Raw genomic sequence first — 22,168 nt, forward strand, 5'->3', positions numbered from 1 at the left:
CCATTAGAGCCCCCCACTAGTGCCTCCACTATTCTTTAGTTAAAGGGGTAAATATTTACATAGAATTCAACATCTTTTAAATTCTATGATCACTTTAACATTTAGGTCATAAAACCTATATGTTTCGTTATTTATCGCATACCCGATGAATACATATTCATAGGCTCTACTAGTGAATTCAACTCTCTTGGGGTCCAGAATCTAAGTATAGTTCAGACAATCCCAAGTTCAAAAATAAGACAAGTTGGATTGTCTTTTCTTCAAAAATTTCTTAATTAGAATTTTTGTTCTTAGACTTGGGTACTCTATAAATTTCAATTTTCGTTATAAAAAATTGAACATTCAAGCATATCAATTTTATTTTTCCAAAGTTCACAGTCATCAATAAATATGATAAAAATATCATTTTATCATTTCTAATTTATGTGTCATCAAATTAACACATATCATTATGTTTAGAGATTCATATCCTCTAAATTCTAATTTATATGAACTTTTGATTCATATATCTTGACTGAAATAAATAAAATTGTTTAATTATATAACTTTGGAATTAAGTCCAAGTTACTCAAGTTTAAAATTAAACACTTGTTCGTGATCAATTTTGATATGTCAAATATTAAAATCACACAACTAATAACATAGAAGGAGAATTTAATTTTTAACATGACATCAAAGTGCAATCTTTTTCCACAAGAATGCATGATAGACAAGTCTCTCTTTAAGTCTGAGTCAACTCAGTCTTATTCAATAGAATTCTGAAATTCAGATTCTTTCTAATATTTGTTTCAAACATTTTGAACAAATTTCTCAGATAATTTCTAGTTCATCAAAAGACATTATTATTTTTCTTTCAATGTTCATATCATTCCAAGTACATTCCAGTATTGAACAATTCACTAATGTGACCGAGTGCATCCAGAAACAATTATTAGCACATAACAATCCATTTTTTTAATAGTCACCAATTAGATGACGTCACATCAACCCAAATACTTTGATGTAAATAAAAAGTTCTTTAGCAAGCACAGAAGTCACATACTTCAATTGAATGGTTCGAAGACCAGTATTGTTCTCTAATGGATTTAAGTGTTGTTGTTTAAAAAACACTTTTAGAATTCACCATAACAAAATAACGACCTTGCATTATTTTATTTTCTGCTCCAAACAATTTTTTTTTTATGTTTTGTAACAAACTAAACTTGTTTGGTTCTGTAACAAATAATTTGTTTTGTAACAAATTATTGTTTTCATCAAATAAATTTTTTAGTGTTGTTGATTGAAACAACAATCACTTCATCGTTTCATTCGAAAGATGTAAATCTATAGTTTGGTTTATCCTTAATGTATTTAGGGACAACTTAACCTCAATATGTAACTTCTTCGGTAGACATAGCATATAGAAACGTCTTAAAATTGTTGTTTTTTGGATTTCCAAACTGTTAAATTTGAATTTCCAAATTCTATTATCCACCGAAGTTGTTACTAGGTTGAGTCACGACCAGGTCGCTCTCTTTAAGACGTTTCGTGGCACTACCCAAAGTTGTGCAAGGTAGACTATCAACCACGCCGCCTCCAGGATAAAACAAGCCCAGCTACAACTGTTCGATTAACTACTGCACTGTAGAAAAATCGTTCGAGAATTACACCCTCAAAATATGGCTCAATCGTTTGATCGAAGCCACTCGATACGGTACGTAACCGCTCTATTCGAAACCGTTCAAATTAATATGGTATTATTACCATTCTATTATGGTGCTGAGACCACTCAAATATGGTGTTACCACCATTCTAACTTCTCCAAAACATGAATATGGCACTACGACCACTCAAATATGGTGATACCACCATTTCTCTTTAAAATAATATATATATACTGTTAAGATCATTCTTTAATATGATCTTAATAGTACTCTATATTCCGAAGAATCATATATTATCGAAGGGACTATGAACTTAAGACCAAGGGACTATGGTCTTAAGAACACTCTTAATACCGAAGGGACAGAAAGGAGTAGAAGCAGAAGAAACTTGTTAAAAACAAGTCGGAGGGAGAAGAGAGGAAAAAACACAGGAAGCATCGACTGTGAATTTTCGGTGTAAAGAATCAAATGGGGCGAGCTCTCCTTTTATAGGGAGAGTTTGTAACAAAAAACGAGTGACTTGGGGATTAAGTCTGCTTAATCCTTAAGCAAACGCGTTTTGTTTCTTAATTGGATATATCCGGAAGTTTCTGGATATGCTTTTGGATCGGGTCGGGTCGTAACAAATTTATTTGTTACGCGTAGCGCTTACGGATAATGATTAAATTAATTAATTAATTAATTTAACATTTTCAAGTGACAAAAAAATATATATTAATTTTTTTTAAGCGTTCACCCGTTCACAAAATTGGGTACCCCAAGGGCACACCCTTGGAGGTCACTTTTCCCATATATAAACACTTACCAGTTGGGGTGACCGTTCAATGTGGGACATTTTTAAGTCACACCCACGCACTAGTTTTTTTCATAGTGTTTTTCTTTCCAATTTTCTTCACTAGAATTAGCTAGTGTTCCAACAAGATTCAATCTTATTTGTGACCGCAGGAAAATCACGTCAATTTTGCTTTTAACTACCACATGTGGTGGCTTAATCTCATCTTATATTATTGAGATGTTTTGTTTTGTTTTTTCTGGTCATTTTTTGGGTGATTTTTTTTATCTTTTTTGGTTGTAATTGATCATTCTTCTTTACTTCTCTCTAGCACTCCTTGTACGCGGAAAGTAAAGTTAATTGGTTAGTTAAATTTCATTTTATCTTTTTCAACAAAAAAAAATTAAATCTATGTAAAGAAAATTATAACATTTTTTCTGCCCCTATTTGACAGGTTTATGGGTCGGGTATAATGGATGGTAAAACTCTCTCTCTCTCTCTCTCTCTCTCTCTCTCTCTCTCTCTCTCTCTCTCTCTCTCTCTCTCTCTCTCCATATTTAACACTACTGTATTTTCTCTCATATTTAACATTACTGTATTTTTAAAGCTGACTTCAAATCAAGGACCTCTAAAAAACAGAAAGAGACCATTTATCATCTCATTCAAGTGTTAATGGGATGCTTGTTATTGTTCTGTGAAACATGCTTTTTAATCGAACGCAAAAATGATAAAAAAAATAAAATAATTGTGAGTTGTAGAAATATTTAAGAACTTTCATATTCTCAATCAATTTAATATACGTGGGGTCAGTTGCACACACAATATTAAATTTATTTCTTCAGGAGAAGAAGAGTCCATCACAATAGCTTGGCACACCCCACCTAAAAAAATATTTTATTTAATTAAATTAGAAAAATATTTGGATTTGATATATTTTGAATTTGATTCAAATCAAACAATTTAAAAAAACTGAATATGGTGGGGTGATTAGAGAAATACCAAGCGGCAAAAAATTCGTAAATTTTATAATTAGTTAGGAGATTAATATATATTTTTTTGAAGTAAGGATATTATTATTTTATGTTGGTATTTTTTTTTGTACCTAGTTAATCATATTAGTTTTACTTCTAAAAAAATAGATATTTTTTTTTTGGTCAGGAAATCAAATTGGTTTTACTTGAATAGTTTGTTCTTTCTCTTTCGTGATTAGTTTTTGATTCGTTATATATTTTGATTTGATAACCATTGTTTTCTAATAATCGTTTTTTAGAAAGCCACGATAATAGGAATTTTAAAAAACTAATCATATGGTAATTTGTTACGCTTTATAAAACCCAGTTCTCTTAGTTATTATAAATACCCATCTATCTATATAAACAACAAAGCACTCACACATATATTTGCTCGGCTTTTGAACACTATCGACCTCAAACCTACGACATCGAAAGCTAAACCTAATTTGTTTTTCTTTTCTTTCCAAACCTAAACCTAATTTGTTTCTTTTCTCATATTATTATATTACTCTCCAAAGGAATCAAGAGAATAAGTGTTGAACCGCTGGAAGCTTCAATGTCAGGTGAAGGTTCATCTCGCAGCCGCGGTAAACGCCCTCTTCCTGAAGACAACGACGATTCCACCAAAAATCCACCAGCTAAGAGGGTTAGGTTTCCGAAGGGGAAGAAAAGGAAACTAGTTGATGTAATATTGGACAAAGTAATTGCTGAGGAGGATGTGAATGATTTGTCGAATCCGGCTGTTGCTGCCAAAGAGCGGGTGAAACGGAGGAATCAAACTACTGCTGAGCTTTTTAGTGACGAAAACGGAGGTATTTCAAAGGTTGCTGAAGTTAAATACAAGGAAAATGAGAATTTTGTTGAAGACGGGATTCAGATTGAGCCTTTCAACCTAGATAAAGAAAGGGAAGAAGGTTATTTTGATGCATTCGGAAACTTTGTTGAATACGTCAGAGATAATGAGATTAAGGATGCATGGCTTGATAATGTTGAGGCTGATCCTAGATATGCTGGATTAAGCTCCGCGGCAACAAATGATGAAGAGGAGGTCCAAGAGCTCTCTCCTAAAGATGTGGCAATCATGAAGAGGCGCATTGCTAATGTTCTTGAACAAGAGGAAACAGTCTTGCAAGGCTTGAGAAGGTTAAAAGGCAGCAGTGATAGAAAGACAAAAATGTCTGGTGAGACTAAGATTGTATTTGACCAGCTAACTGAGGATGCTATGAAGCTTATGGAGAATGGTGAATACAACGTTTATCATCAACATAAAGAGGTTTTTGAGCGCGAAGCAGATGGATACGAGAAATTGGTCAGGGCAAGAGAAGAAGGCATATCTGGAAACTAGGATGATTTTGATATGTTTGCCGATGATGATGGACAAGCTGCCACTAAGCCATCTACAGATGAAAATGATGCAGTTAGTGATTTGTATTGTTATTACATATTAGTGTAATGGAGCTTTTCTTAGTATTATGAGGTTTTTTACAGGAGCTTTTATTAGTGTATCTAGCCTTTTTTTGAACTTTGTTGCTTAAACAACCTTTCATATTGTTTTTCAGCTTCTGGCTTCAAACTTTATTAGAACAATGCCATGATCTTCTATTATTTCTATTGCTTTGTTTGTTTTAATATATCCTGTTTTATCGTATGCAAATTTAATCAGATCATTTTTTTACGCCGGATCCTAATTAAATCAAATCCTTTTTTGTTAGAGGCATTTGCCACTGATAGGAATATAACAGTAGCTAAAAAAAGAAACCAGGAAGGAAGCGCGGAAGATTGGAGATGGAGCTGGTAGTGTGTTCTGAACCAGACAGAGAACAGATTTAAGCATAGTTGTCGATGAAACTGTCATGCATGCACTTGCGGACTGATGTAGCAGATGCGTTCTATTGGAAACAGGAGGCAGGTTTCGGATTCACTGTTAGAGGCTGCTACCTGCTGTCGTGCAGCTTGCAGGCACGCGACGATTATGACGATGATTTCATCTCAGCTGTGCAACGAATGTGGAAAACGGCTGTGCCATCAATGATAAGTATGTTTTGATGGAGATTGCTTCAAGACAGGTTATCAACGAGGGTGGAATTGTGGAGAAGAGGTGTAATTCGTGATGTGCATCAGCATTGCTGCGTTTTTTGCTTCGACGAAATTGAAACCGCAAGCCATGTATTGGCAAGTTGCTCAAAGACGAGGATGATTTAAGATCGGATGGTTGGATTAGAATGCTGCAGGTTAGGGGACAGAATTGACTGATACTTTTCTTTTATTTAATTCCCTTTGCAAGGGAAAGAATGAAAAGAAAGTCTCTCATATAATTTGGCTAACATCTACAAGATCCATTTGGTTGGACCGTAATGACATTCTCTTCAATCGAAAAACTATCAACATTTCAGAGGTCGTAGATCGGATAATGCGATTGTCGCGGTCGTGGTTTATTTATGGGGAAGGAAGAAATAAGAATCTCTATTTTTCAAATTGGTGGACTAATCCACTCCCTTGTCTTCAACGCATTTGAGTTTGATGGTTTTTGGACTTGTCACTGTGAATTGAGGATGAGATGAATAAGTTAGGAGTCTTTGTTGTTAGAATTCTCGTATGGATGGTGATTATTTCTTATCTGAGATGATGGTGAGTTAAGAGAGGAGCAACTTGAGTTGGACTTGTCTATAAAATTGAAATCTCAAAGTTCATGTCATACAAATTTATTTACTTTTTTCTGACAAACAAATTTATTTGCTAGATGGAAATTAATTGCATGGTCATCATTAGTCAAAAAAGAATTTCGCTTGTTCATCATATTAATTAAATTTTGTATATAACTCATAAAATATTTGAACAAAAAAACTCAAAAAATATAATATCCAACCCCAAAATATACTCTGAAAGACAAGTAAAATCAAATATTATTTAACTAACATTTTTTTTAATAAACTTATATTTTCAAAATAACACCGTATTCTCCAAAAAAAAAAAAAAGACACCCTAGTTAATTATTATAATTGATCCAAAGTTCATGTCAAACAAATTTGATATGCGAAGTGATCTAAGGTAATCGTGTGAAAAACGTATGGGTGATTGGTAGTCATTGATCGACGGTTAAATATGACATATTCTATAATCAGTGAACGTTACACATTAATATGTGAATGGGACGTTTTAGATTCCTCCGAATCGATGATTCACCGTGGTGAGCACACCTCCATGTGGTGTGAGTGTGTCGATGGCTTAGTTTTGGATTGATTGAGCCTAATTTTTGGGTCTAGAACAAGGTTATTTTTATATATTTTTTAAACTTTTTTAATTTGTCCATATATTTAAAATATATTAATTTCTTATTTTTTTGAATAACTTTTATTTTATTAACTTCAAAATTATTTGAATTATGTCTCAAGAACAAAGTTGTCCCAATAATATTCAATAGTAAGTGGAGTTTAAAGCAAATTTTAATAACTTCTTCTTTACCCGTACATGCCTTTTTTTTTTTTTTTGTTATAAAATTTAATATCTTTTTTAATTGGTGGGCTTAAAGCAATGAGCAATGATTCTGGTACTCTCACTTTTGGATAATCATGCTCAAGAATTTGATTCTCCATAATTTGCAGAATGCTCAAGGTTATAGAATTATTTTTTACCGATTATGAAGTGGTAGGAAATGCTTGAGTTTTTACAAGTCACCTAATAGGGTACAAAAATATATCTAAGCACTTCTAAAAAAAAGTATTTAAGGTCTAAGTAATAAAAGAGATGTTTGAACTTTTTCAAACTGGAAAATACGCTTCATTTGATGCTTGGAGAGGAAGTGTGAAAACTGTTCACTAAGAACGTTTTTCGGAACATTCTCTTTGTCCAAATCATTCTCAAGAATGATTTCCTTGTTCCAACCTCATTTGTGCAAAGAATTTGAATTTGATTCTCCATAATTTGCAGAATGCTCAAGGTTATAGAATTACTTTTTACCGATTATGAAATGGTAGGAAATGCTTGAGTTTTTACAAGTCACCTAATAGGGTAAAACTGAATGGTTGGGTGATTAGAGAAATACAAAGCGGAAAAAATACTTAAATTTTATAATTAGTTTGGAGATTAATATTTTTTTTCTTGAAGGAAGGAGATTATTATATTATGTTGGTATTTTTGTATACCTAGTTTTTTTTTTTTGTGGTGGCCGGGGTTCGAATCTCGATCTTTATTTATATTATGTATTGTCCTTACCAACTGAGCTTAGTTCACGAGAACTTTTTATACCTAGTTAATCAAATTGGTTTTACTTCTAAAAATAATTGGTTTTTTTGGTCAAGAAATCAAATTGGTTTTACTTGAATAGGGTTTGTTCTTTCTCTTTCGTGATTAGTTTTTGATTCGTTATATATTTTGATTTGATAATCATTGTTATCTAATAATCATTTTAATTGATTTGATAATCATTGTTATCTAATAATCATTTTAATTTTAGAAAGCCACAGTAATTGGAATTTAAAAAGCCCAATCAATAATAAATATCGTAACAAACTTTTTTTTAGGGAAAATATCTTAACAAACTTATATATAATTGCATGGTTCTCTTAGTTATAAATATATTACCTGTATTTGTTTGTTACGTTTAATAAAACCCGGTTCTCTTAGTTATAAATACCCACCTATATAAACAACATAGCACTCACACATATATTTGCTGGGTTTTTTAACACTATCGACCTCAAACCTACGACATCAAAGACAAAGTGATTTCCCACCAACAAACTAAGATGATCGGAACAACTGGCCCTAGCCACCATCAAATTTTCGACATCGAAGGGGAGATTATTTCACAATCAGATAGTGATGATGATGGCCGTCTCAAGCGAACCGGTACAATACTAAGCCAGGCTCACTTATGGATTTATGTGTAGTTTATTTACTTGAGTACGAACTAGATGGAATTTTTTTGAACTTTGAAGAGATGTCCAATATATATATATATCCAACGTTACCTCTTCACTTGATTCGTACAAAAAAAATCGAAAAACTCAGTCGCGAACAACAACCGACTTAGCGTATGAGTTTCTAAATCAGTCGCTCACTCTAGCTTATAAAATCGAAACAATGTTGCTAAAGCATCGGTTGCTAATGTAAGCGACAGATTTAACATTCTTGTCTCTAAATCAATCGTTAAATTGGTCACTACATCATAGTTCTTTTAGATATGTTACTAAATATGATATTATCAATATACTTTTATAAGTGACATGATTAATTGAAATGCTATGCAGGAAGTGTTTTGACTGCAAGTTCACACATAATAACAGCTGTGATAGGATCAGGGGTGTTGTCTTTAGCTTGGGCCATAGCTCAGCTAGGTTGGATTGCTGGTCCTGCTGTCATGATTTTATTCTCTTTGGTTTACAGCCTATACTTCTTCCTTTCTTGCTGATTGTTATCGCACTGGTGACCCTGATTCCGGCAAGAGAAACTATACTTACATGGACGCTGTTCGCTCCATTCTTGGTAATTAAAACTCATTCTCTGTTTGATTTTATTTTATCTTACTTTTGAATTCTTATTCTAAAAAAACATGTAAAAATATGCCCTTATGCGGGATAACGAGGACTGAAATGTATTTTGCAGGTGGAGCAAAGGTTACGTTTTGTGGGATATTTCAGTACCTCAATCTATTTGGAATTGTGATAGGATACACTATTGCGGCTTCTATTAGCATGATGTGAGTTCACATTTTTTTATACTTTATACAAGTAATTTTTAACAACATAAACATGTTTAGGTCTTTTTAGGGAAGTACACTGTACGCATTCTAATAATAGTGTTACATCTTGTGTGTTTATTTATATCATTATATATTTTGGTTTGTTCAGAAGAAAAACAATAATATTACATACAATCTCAAATTAATATGTGGTATGATAGCTAGGAAATTGGTTTATGTAGATTGATGGCTTAACTTCAGTTTCATTGGTTTTTTTGGTTAACAGGGCTATCAAAAAATCAAATTGTTTCCATCAACATGGGGACAAAATCCCATGTCACATGTCAAGCAACCTATACATGATCATGTTTTGTGTGATACAAATTTTCCTTTCACAAATTCCAGATTTTGATCAAATATGGTGGCTCTCATCAGTTGCTGCAGTCATGTCTTTCACATATTCCTTAATTGGTCTAGCTCTTGGAATTGCCAAAGTTGCAGGTTATATTTTTAGACCCTCTACTTATAATTTTGTCTATGGATTTTTCATCTAGTTATAGAGACTGATAATAGTATGGTTGATTTATGAACAGAAAATGCTACTATCTTGGGTAGCCTAGCAGGAATTAGCATTGGAGCGATTTCAGAGACTCAAAAGATATGGAGGATTTCTCAAGCTCTTGGTAACATAGCCTTTGCATATTCCTATGCCGTGGTTCTCATTGAAATTCAGGTATTACTTTAGAAAATTGAATTGCTATTAGGTGTTAGATGTTGGATGAAGATCATCAAATGATTTATATTACAAGTTTATATTTGCAAACAAACTCGAACTAAGTTCTGAAATTACAATATGAATCATATCTAATCTCCATTCAACAGTCGAGACGGTTCAACTAGTTAAATCTTGAACCAATATTTATTTAGGACATTTGTATGGGGACTTATATATCCATCTAATATTCTTAATATTTCAGGACACATTGAAATCCTCACCATCTGAGGCAAAATCAATGAAGAAAGCAACCAAGATAAGTATTGCAGTGACCAAAATATTTTACATGCTTTGTGGCTGCATGGGATATGCAGCATTTGGAGATGCTGCACCTGGAAATCTTCTAACTGGTTTTGGATTCTACAATCCATATTGGCTAATAGACATAGCAAATGCAGCTATAGTAGTTCACCTTGTGGGAGCATACCAAGTATTTTCTCAACCAATCTTTGCCTTTGTAGAGAAAAATGCAACAAAAAGATGGCCCAACATTGACAAAGAATACAAAATTGAACTTCCTTACCTTCCACCTTACAAGTTGAACTTATTCAGATTGGTTTGGAGGACAATGTTTGTTACCTTAACCACTGTTATATCGATGTTGCTTCCTTTCTTCAATGACATCGTTGGAGTGATAGGTGCATTGGGATTTTGGCCTCTAACAGTTTATTTTCCAGTGGAAATGTATATCTCACAGAAGAAAATCCCAAAATGGAGCAATAAATGGATTTACCTACAAATATTCAGTTTTGCTTGCCTTGTAGTATCGCTTGCTGCTGCTGTTGGTTCAATTGCTGGAGTCTTGGCAATGTAAATGTACGGAACGTATCGGCAATGTAATGTACGAAACTCATGTATTGACAACTATATGAATATGATTACCATGGTTTTGGTTTGTATGTACACTTATGTTGTAAATAAATTGAATTATTATGATCCATTATCTTTCTCTGTTTTCTTTTTTTTTTTGATATACCAGTTTACTATACTTACATGCAGTCCTCTTTATATATTATGCATTGTGACCGTTGGAGTCTAGAGTACTTCAATCTCATACACATTCTTAATTCATAAAGATAGTAAGGCACATAACTCAATTATATGACTAGTAAAATAAAAATACAATTAAATAATTTAAATCTAATTAAAACTGACAAATTTTAATTTTAATCTCTTCTTGAATTAGATAAAAGTAGCGTATTTTTATTTTATAACCTTTTCAGAGAGGAAAGCACACATTTTCTTTATTGAGGAAACCACACAGTTGTATATATTTTTAAAGTCTAAAAAAAAAAATTAAAAAACTATGTAAGTTTTTTATAAACGTGTCGGCCATCTTTCCGCTAGTATTTTATAAATTCGTATTATAATGAGTTTTTTTTTAAAAAAATACATTGGTATTATAATAAGAGTTATCTTATTTCTTTTTAGTTAAAGATTTAAATAAGAGATTTGTTAGAATACTTCCATTAGTTTTTATGTAGCTGTATTTCATCAACATGAAATCTTAGGGTGCATTTATTCACGGACTCCTTCTAAAAAAATAAGTTAGTGTATTCTAGGAAATGATTGTAGAAGCTCCTAACTTGCCTAATTTTTTTTTTTGAAGATGTGTTTTAACAAAATGCACCTCGAGGTATATTTAACCAATTTTTAGTTATAACTTGCAAATATACTCCTTTTAAAAAAATGAGTGGTGGTACTTTAGCAAATATCCCTTCAAATAATCTCATACATTAATTAAAAAAAGTCATCTTTTTTTTTTTTGGTGGCCGGAGTTTGAACCCCGGACCTTGCATATATTATGCATTGTCCCTACAAACTGAGCTACGTTCACGAGGACAATTAAAAAAGGTCATCTATAACAATATATAAATGGAATACCTTTCAAAAAATATATATATAAAGGGAATAAGAGATTTTTGGCTAATTTTTTCATTTTTCTAATTACACCTTTAAACAAATTTGCATATAAGAATGTTATATTGATGATGTTATTGAAAAATATACGAATTTATATTATATTTTCTTTATTTTTGGTAAAAATAAAACCATAGCTTGTTTTTTTTTTTTGACAAACAAAGACTCATATTATTTCATTACTCAAAATAGTAGCAATACAAGATGGAATCAAATCGAAAACGTGGTGACGAGCATACAATTTTGCCTCCCTTGCTAAGCAATGGGCGACCGAATTTGCTTGTCTCCTAACAAAACTTATCTTAAAGTTTGGGAATTGTTGTAATAGGATCCTACAAACAGTAATGATATTGCCAAATTCGGCTTGATTTTTAGTCCTATCACTTACGCTGTCAACCACTAGTTTACAATCTAGTTCTATGTGCACATGTGATAGTCCCAAACTTCCTAGCCAAACTATAGCATCACGTAAACCAACTGCTTCTGCTTCTTGTGCGGGGGGGCTGCCTTCATGCCATGTTGTGGCTGCTTTTATACCTTAGCTTGTTACAATTTGAAAGTTACAAACATGTATACCTTTAATTTTTAATCAAGTTAAAATATTATAAAAAAATGCTCATAATTTACACTCATTAGCGAAGTAAAAAAAAGCAGACATATGAACATGGGATGGGAGTGTCCGTCTGAACGTTAAACATTATGAAAAAAATATCATTTAAACCATCAACAATCTTTTTTAAAAAGCGATGCTAAAAAAAATAGGATGCATAAGTGCAGTGGCGGAGCCAGAAATTTTAAGACGTGGGGGCAATATACGGCATATTGTTGTATTCTATATTAAATAAGACGTGGGGGAAATATACGGCAAATTTGCACATGTTAAGAAATTTAAAATGGTAAGTTTGTCTTGGAACTTGTGTATTCTATATTAAATAAACAACTTTTTAATAATAATTGGTGTTTTTCAATGAAAAGTTACTACATTTAGTTTCCTTAACATGTGCAATATTGCACATGTTAGACAAACCCATATATAATATCAAAAATATGATAATTTTTTAAGAATATATGTATACATCGAAATATACTTTAGCACTTTTTATATTATAAAAATATACGAATGTTTTTGAAGAATGAAAAGTAGCAATTATTTCTTACATTACCATGTTATATTGATTGTTGAAATAAAATAAAATTGCAATTGTAAAAGTATAATGATCCAAAATATGCAATTTAAATTTAATTATACTTGTCATCAAATGATTTTTTTGACAAAATTTGTCATCCAATGATTGTGAGAGACAAAATTAAATAGGTGAGATGTTCTTTCATGGATTGTGTTGTTAGTAAGCAAACAAATTAAATTTTAACTACATAAAATTACCTAAAAGCTACTAATATGGACATATAGTAGCAATGCATTTTAAAAAATTGTGCAGGCATGAACCCCCACACTCTTGTGAGTGGCTCCGCCACTGCATAAGTGTATCGTTTTCTGCGGTTTTCCTTTTTCTACAATGTTCTTATACTCTGTTTTCATTAAGTTTTTTTAAGATGACAAAATGAAATATATTAATCAAATAAGTCCTTCTAAAATGAAATACATTAATTTTTTATTTAAAGTAATTCATTGTATATTTACATATTACCAATAGAAATTTTTACAAGAAAGGAATGTTGATGAACAAGAAGTTGCGTCACTAACCCTTTTTGAATGATAAAATGAGTCATTTTAAACCACACATACATTTTATTTTCTAAATGCTGAGAACTATATATATGTTGTCGCATTCGAGGGGATTTGTTTGCAAAATACCCACTTTTTCATGTTACGCGCAGGCGTTCACATGGAATACAATCGCGGGAATTCCTTTAACTCACCTCACATTTGCCACAACATATTCTACCTTTTATACCAATATATTATGTATTTATAAACAAACACACATGAGGGTTTGTTTAATTTTAATCTGCACGTACATAGGCAGGTTCAGGGAGAAGCATGATGCGTTTCAGACTACTTGCTTTATACAAAAATATATATATATATATATATATATATATATATATATATATATATATATATATATATATATATATATATAGGTAATGCTAATACACACCCACACTAATTTTAGAAGGTGTGCATTAGCATTCTACACCTACTTGCTTTATACAAAAATACCCCTTCTCTCTTATTTTAATTGCCGCTAAAAGCATGTCCATTATGGTAATTTTATCACTCACCCCATCTCATTCCATCATCAGTTTCTCTCTCTTTTTCTCAAAAAAAGAAGATCCTCCCCACGCACCTCTGTTTGTGACGCCAACAGTGCAGGGACGGCTTCAAATTATTTGACTGAATTACGAAGTGGAAGGATAACGATGCCGTCAACCAACCAAGTTGCGACCGAAGAGTATAAAGATATGTTTTTTAGTTTTTGGGATGGATCATCATCTCTATCGGCTTCCATGGTTTTTCACCTTCCCATTTAACACAAACAAGCCAGCCACGTGAAGATTTTTAGGTGGGTTACTATGTATTAGGAACAACTATGTAGCACTTTTTGGTTGGCTTCCATGGTTATTTTGTCCATCTTCCATTTCAACACAAACAAGCCAGCCACGTGAATAATGATTGAACGAAGAGAGAGAAATTCTGGGTGTGTGAGAAAATGATGGAAGGATAGAATTACTATAAAGGACATGCTTTTAGTGGCAATTAAAATAAGAGAGAAGGGGTATTTTTGTATAAAGCAAGTAGGTGTAGAATGCTAATGCACACCTTCTAAAATTAGAGTGGGTGTGTATTAGCATTACCCTATATATATATATATATATATATATATATATATATATATATATATATATATATCTGTTCAGTAATAAAAGAGTCAGATTGTATATGGACAATCGTTGGGGTGTACGTATTACATGGTTTATCATTGACTATATATTACCGACATGTTATGTTTAATGTTCAGAAGTCAATATTTCCAATAAAGAATTTATTAAGTTGACAAATTCATGGAAGCTGGAAGGAAAGAAGAAAGAAAAAAAAAGGTAAACTTGAATTTACTCAGCAATTTGGAAAAGATACAGCCAACATATCATTGCTCAAGTCAGTGCATGGTCCACTCCCAGTTAAGATGCTATTCTATGCAAATGTATTGAGATAAATTTTTGAGATTATGTAATGTTAGAGGGTGAATGTTTATGTATAATACACGTAGATTATAGTTTAAATCCTCGAAACCCCACCTATTTATCTTAAAAAGATAAATTATTTCTAGCCACTATGTTATCTGAACCAAAAAAATTGTTAGAAGGTAAATAAAAAGACCATGTAAATTTTATTTTTTGGAAGATAAATTTAAAGAATTTTAAGTATCACAGAAATATTAAGATTTTTTTAAAAAAAAATCTTACCATATACAATATGAATATCAAGTAGTTGTTATAATCCTTTTTTTAAAAGAGTTCTTATTATAATCCTTTTTCTTAAAAGTTCTTATAATCCTTTTAAAATATGCAAATTGATTTCTATATATTTTATGATTTACAAATTATTCTTTATTTATTTTTCAAATTTTGCAATTGGTTTCTATTTTTTTTCAATTTTTGCATAATAGTCACTATAAATTTTCATAAGACTTCTATTTGGGCCCTATTTTTGAAATTGGTCTTTCCATTATTTTAAATTTCAATTTTTACCTAAATTTTTAAAATTCTCAATTTAAATTATTTTTCTTTATATATTTAATATAATTTGATCTCAAAACATTTAAATGTTATAAAATAAAATAAAAACAAAATATAGGAATGGATTTTTGTGTTTTTAAACACGATTGAAATTCCGAGACATTTTGTCTTCTTAGAAAGCGATTGAAATTTTGTCTTCTTAAAACCACGATTTAAAATGAAAAAATTAAGTTGAAGTATTTGAATTGTCTAGAATTTTAAATTCCGAGACATTTTCAAATTCAATTGCCCATCTAAACACAATCTTGGTGCATTCGATGAAATTATCTTAAGAAATGTCTTAACTTTTTTAATGAACCAATTTCTTTATTTTTGGAGAGCATGAACCAATTTAATATTATCTTAAAATATAATTTAAGATTTTTGGTAAATAAACAATACTTTAAGCAATTAATAAAAATTTTAAAATTAAACTAAATGGTTAATTATCATTCATATGTATAATTTTATATACATTTGTTTAAAAATCATTGATGATCGAAAGTTAGTAGAAGAACCGGAAGTAACATCATATTAATGACTAATACACCACATCTCTATCCAAAATCATATTGGTGACCACTATTACATACGGAAAGTTAGTATCATCATGAATTCTATTACTGCAACACTTATTTCTCATTGTCAAATGAGACCTTAATGTTGATTAACGATCTCAAAGAAATTTTTTGTATGTAGAAAAAGGTCAAGATCATGGAAGAAACAAAGATAAAACAAATTATAAAAAGAAGTGTTCTAAATCCAAGAACAGAAAAACAACAAAATGCTTTAGTTGCAAAAAGATCGGATAATTGAAGACGGATTATCCAAACAAACAATATGGTTCATCTAGTTTTGTATTGGATACAACAAATGGGAGAATGACTATTGTGCTTAAGCTAGAAGTTGTAATGACGTTGTTGTTTTTTCTGGTTAATGTGTGTCGGTGATATGTTGATTGCCGCTAATCATTTCAAGATGTATTATGTATATGAACTACAGATTGTGTAGAAAAAAGAGTTTGACAAGAATAACTTAGGTGTAAGGAGTTTTTTGGGATGGACACTTATAAGAGATAAGAGTTGCAGACAAATGTTTCATTTAACAAAGTTATATTAAAAATGTGTTAGACAAATTTAACATGAACAATGCTAAAGATGTAAATACTCTATCTATCGACGAATTGTTTAAGCTCTCATTAGATTAATGTTCAAAGACGAATGCAGTAGTTGAATATAGTTCAAAGCTAAGTATATGATGTGGTATTTTTCTATCAATCAAAAGTAATTATTTTATATCGTCTCCTCAGGGACTAGTGCGATATCATAAACCGTTCAACATCGATTGTCATTTTAAGTTAGAGTTTAATTGGTTGTTTGTTTAAAACTACTAGAACTAAATTGCAAAGATAAAAACGGAGAGTAATAAGGCGTAAAAGCATTGGGATTAGAGTTAGTTAATCAAACGTCGAATATAACCTAATGATCACATATACGGATTCTAGCTTTTTACCGATATTATCACGTATCACTCAACAACATCATTCATGTCTAAATGAGATTGTGAGATCGATCGTATCGTTTAATCGACGATTTCTCAATCTATTAAACGATCTGAAAGCTTTAAGTTCTGATACTTTGTGTGATTATCAAAACATCAATCCTATGTCTAAAATCATTGTTTTGATAGATGAATATTCTAAACTTAGATTCAAAAGTATTTCTCAATAACAATTAAATCAAACATAAGAATGAAATGCAAGAATAAACTTAATATCATGTAAATTGCTATAATCATATATTAAAAGATCAAAAGATTACATTCCAAGCTTGATCAAGTACCTCTAATCCCAACTATGGAGATTTAGTTGATCATTGTCATGATAACAGTACAAAAGTGGAATACAAGATGAAGATACATGCTAAGAACTTGATTTCTAAAAGAATCTTGATGAATCCACACTCAATCACTCTTGCCCTATGAAGAACAATGTTTTTCACCCTATTCTCTCTCTAAAAATGTGATAAGATAGTGTTTGAAATGAAGGAAAAGGCTTTTATACATCTGCCTGTTCTGATAAACTCGTCTCGCGAGATATGCTAGCCATGGCAAGTTGAGCTTTCTTCCCCAGTGGGTTTCTGCCACGTCAGCTCTGAGAGGATTAGGCCACCTTAACTCGCCTCGCGAGATTTTTCTTCGCCATGGCAAAATCTGGTCCTTGCTCTCTGTTCCAGCTCGCCATCTACTCGCCTTTCACTGGCCATGGCAAGATTTCTCGCCTTCAACTCGCCATTGCGCATTGGGGGCGAGTTGCTCTTGTGCTCTCTGCCTCAGCTCGCCCTGGACTCGCCACTAGTTCGCCATGGCGAGTTGATCTTTGCACATTTTCCTTGTTTTTCTTTCTTGCTTAGTGTCTTGCTTTTCAATTCCTGCACAAATGGATAGAGTTAGGTATAAAAAGCATAATAGGATAATTATTCGTATTTTCTTTACTTTTCCTTAGATAACTTGCAAAACAAGTAACAATTGTGCCTCAAATATACTATGTATTTTACTACTTCCTGGCACTTATCAGTATATATGTTTTTGAACACCGTACAAATGGTCTTGTAACCGTAGAAGACTAGTTCCTCATATCAAACAATCATTTGGGAGAGAATAGTTTCCAATCCACCTCGAAATGTGTTCCAAATGTAGTGATACGATAGGAATAGGATCTAATCTTATTCACGTAGAAACTTCCCTGTTAAAAATCACCCGCTCATTTTGGACTATTATACATAAATTTGGGACCACTTGACAATGGACACTCTTATCTCTATTCATACCTGCCTGTGCTGCACCTTTCGCCGGTGACGGAAATAAGCAATAGTTTGCAATGAATTTATCCGCCAGTCACCTTCTGACAACTGTCATGTGACTGTGGACCTAACTACATATGTCTTTATTATTCATTATCATCTTATAATAAAGTGGTAAAATAACATTCATGGCAAAAAATGAAAAACATTCATGGCAAAAAGCAAACAAAGTTTGAGTAAAAAGGATTGATAGATAGATCGCATAAAACATGCATTCGGTTCATGCACCAGCATTCAACTTTACAATCCAAATCCTTACCTCTATCTGATCATGTGGTCCCTTCTCATTCTCAACCGTTGATCTTAAATGCTTTCACCTTTGACCTTGCTAATCAACGGTTTCACAAGAAACCCTTGCTATTAGGAATAACCCCACACATCATGGGCGGTCTCCAAATGCTGATAATAATAAAAACACATCTCCATCGTAATTATACTTCATTGTATAGATATTTTTACATTTTCATATATTACATATACTAGTATGTGGACCCGTGCCAAGCACGGGCTAGAATTTTGCCATACTCAAGGTAGAGAATATTGTGATTTATCTAGTGCCACCTAAAGCTCAACAATGGATAAAAGAGTGGAAGTCGAACCAAAATCAAGCGAAAAAAAACTCATACCTAAGCCTTAAAATTTTGGATAAGACGGTGCATCATATATTCTCACTTGTGTGTTTTCTCTTTCTTTAACGTGTCGATCCACAACAGTGTTGACTCCTCAAGAAGGCCCAACAGTTGTATCATATCCGAGTTCAACATTGTGGGGGAGCAGGAGTGGTTTTTGGTGGTGGACCACACACACGGAGAGTTCAACACTTAGCAGTGAGATGTTAATGTGTCGAGTTAAAATTTTAAATTGGATGCAAGATTAGATGTTGCGCAATATATAAGTAAGATGACCCATATATCTTTTAAGACTTTGAAAATGAGATGATCCATATACCTAATGTTTTAAGACTGTGAATAATGATGTAATGGCTATCTCACTTATGTGGTTACTCTTAACCGAATATGATGATGCAATTCAATGTACGCTCCCACATAAATCTCAATATTATGATGATTTATATGGTTAGATTTTAGGTATCATTAGTTTAATTTTCTATCTTAAATTTTAGTTTTTGGATATCATTCATTTTAATTCAACTTCTATTATTTTGAATTCTTTTACCGTTGATCTTTGGTAGGATCAGACAATGAAAAAATATATATGTGTTTTGCTAAGTTGACAAAATATATGATTATTATCCTTAAAAAATACATATTTATTAGACATTTTAAATTGATCTAGCATTTTCTAAATGAGTATGATATTTTGGTAACATAATTACCCAATAATCTCCAATGATCCTTCAACAAATTCATAAAATTAACAGAAACTCATTATTCCATATGCTATCATAGGTAAAATACACACCCCTTTAATTCTTCCCTTATCATTGATATCATGTTCAAATTACTTTTTCATTTTCTTTCTTTTTTTAATTTATTTTCTCTCTTTGCAAGAACAAATGGAACAAAAATATCCCTATATGATGAAACCCACCAACCCATAATTTTTATCATGTTGTTTGTTTGATCTTATTTGACTATCTCATCTGATCACAGACACAAAGAGTCACACAATTAAGATAAAGATGATAATGTGTCATGTGTGAGTTAAACATCTACATTTGAATTTGATGCAGTAGTAGAAATTGTGCAACATATAAGTGAGATTTCCAATACACTTAATGTCTTAATGTTTTGGGTGAACATATGATGTTAATTTCACTTGTGGGGTTTCTATTATTTAAGTGTGGTGATCCATTTACTTAATATATGGATGACATTTGCTAAAAAAAATATATTAAATATAAGTTTTTGGATGTCGTTCGCTTTCATGCAATTTTTTTATCCAACCTCCATGTTTTAAATATCTTCACTTTTGATCTTTGGTGGGGTCAATGAAAAAATGTAGATATGTTATGCTGAATTGATAAAGTACATGCTAATTAGACATTTTTAAAATCAGTTATGCTATATAGTACGGAGCTTTGCATACAAAAAAAGACGAAACTCATAGGTGTTTCACGCTGGGAAAATTATAATTCTGTATTGGATGGAATAAAGGCAGTATGGGGGTAAAAAATTGGCTGCCACGTAATGCATTTTCTTCCCTTAGCTTTTCGTTCCGTACTAAGAAGCATTTCTCTTTTAAAATAACGTGGCATTTTTTAATTAAGTCTATTTTTTAATAAAATAATTAATCATAAATTTCCAACTCCTTCAACTAACTTACAAAATTACCGGTAACTCATTCTATTTTTGATACTTCCTTTTCCTCTTTTCATGAAGGATAGGAACATAAACCTACCTCTATCAAACCATCATTAACCCACATTTTTTTTTACCATATTAGGCCTCCGCTTGACCTTATTTGACTATGTCACCAAATCACAAACGTAGATAGTCTCACACTAAGAAAGATATGTTAAAAAAAATTACCAACGAAAAAGAAAAAACAAATTATATAGATTGATTAATTTGTTGATGCAAATTTTTGCAAAAGTAAAATTTTGCTGTAACTTGATAATTTTCCACATTTATAACTTTTTGTTGATCATCGCTCACTCGTTCCTGAAATCAACATCTTATTTGTTGTCTTTTGAGGCGAATTCCTAATTTCAAAAGACCTTTTATTTGTGAAAAAGAATCTAGAAGAAGTCAAATATACATGAAGGGATTATCATATAGGATTATAAAATTGACACACAACTTAACATTATCCGATAAATACAGCTTCTTTTAGACCAACTTACTCCGAATAAAAAGGAAATCCCAAAAAAAAGGTGGATTCAAAACCAAATCCATTAAGCTACTAATTTAAACTAAAAATATACACTATTAAACAAATTAAAAATAAAATATCTCAAAATCATCATACACATGGAAGTTAATAGTGAACTGAGAAAAAAATTCAACCAATCCTATAATGAAGAACAAAACAGTTGGTTGAAAGTGTCATTTCCTATTAAAAATATATGTTGCTCCTTAACATGTAAAAGAGAACAATTGTTCAAGAAAACATGAACACTTAGTAATATTGTCCTTCTCATAAGGTGTGAACTTTATTTAAATTGTTTGTGTAAAAAAAAGGTATAGATAACGAAGAATAATCGGAAGAGATAAAAACATATGAGAATGAATCTCTTTTATTTTTTGGTAGAAGAATGAATCTCTTTTTTTTTTTTATATAAAAGAAAGAACAAATCAACATAAAAAAAGGTAAATATGACAACAAAATATATTTTAGAAAGAAAAAAAGGTATAGAAAGTAAATATGATTTTTTTTTTTTGAATTTTGACTTGAATACATGTTAATGCTTTTTAATGACATCTATGAGAGAATTATTGTGTGAACATAAAGAATTAGACACTTCATTTGATATCACATACATAAAAAGAACAAAAATAATAGAAAAATAATAATTAAAGAATCATTAGTTTTTAAATGATTATATCATAAGCATTGTTTGTGTGCGACCAAACGAAGTGTCTAAATCCTTGTGACCATCCAAAAACTTTTTCATCAATGATACATTATAATGCTTTGAAAAAAAAAGGAAGTAAAAGAAGTAGAAGAACAAATGCTAGGAAAAACAAATATTTATTCATATCCTTTAACCCAGACCAGAGGTAGAAATTTCTAATCGAAATTCATTCCATATTTGTGAATGTAAGACCATCCACAACAGAGCACCCAACATTGGGTGCTT

The 22,168-nt window shown here is 31.5% G+C and overlaps 2 protein-coding genes and 1 pseudogene across 3 annotated transcripts; all 3 read left to right on the top strand.

The window, feature by feature from the left end:
- Nucleotides 1-3,825: 3,825 nt before the first annotated feature.
- LOC146919782 (uncharacterized) lies at nt 3,826-5,033 on the top strand. Its single transcript, XM_085710621.1, has one exon. It carries the CDS (start codon nt 3,985-3,987, stop codon nt 4,771-4,773), a length of 789 nt encoding a protein of 262 aa, XP_085566747.1. The 5' UTR covers nt 3,826-3,984; the 3' UTR covers nt 4,774-5,033.
- On the top strand, nt 4,786-9,853 carry LOC146919783 (amino acid permease 4-like). Its single transcript, XM_085711069.1, has 6 exons — nt 4,786-4,845; nt 5,331-5,463; nt 8,678-8,764; nt 8,814-8,912; nt 9,514-9,609; nt 9,702-9,853. The coding sequence occupies exons 1-6, from the start codon at nt 4,786-4,788 to the stop codon at nt 9,851-9,853; spliced, it is 627 nt and encodes a 208-aa protein (XP_085567195.1).
- LOC146919784 (amino acid permease 3 pseudogene) lies at nt 9,702-10,821 on the top strand (annotated as a pseudogene). Its single transcript, XR_015010689.1, has 2 exons — nt 9,702-9,841; nt 10,086-10,821. The product of XR_015010689.1 is annotated as an amino acid permease 3 pseudogene (transcript).
- The last annotated feature ends 11,347 nt before the right edge of the window (nt 10,822-22,168 follow it).

Source organism: Medicago sativa, chromosome 5 (genome assembly GCF_051527215.1).
Source record: "Medicago sativa cultivar Bolivia chromosome 5, Bolivia_mono, whole genome shotgun sequence".
Taxonomy (NCBI): domain Eukaryota; kingdom Viridiplantae; phylum Streptophyta; class Magnoliopsida; order Fabales; family Fabaceae; genus Medicago; species Medicago sativa.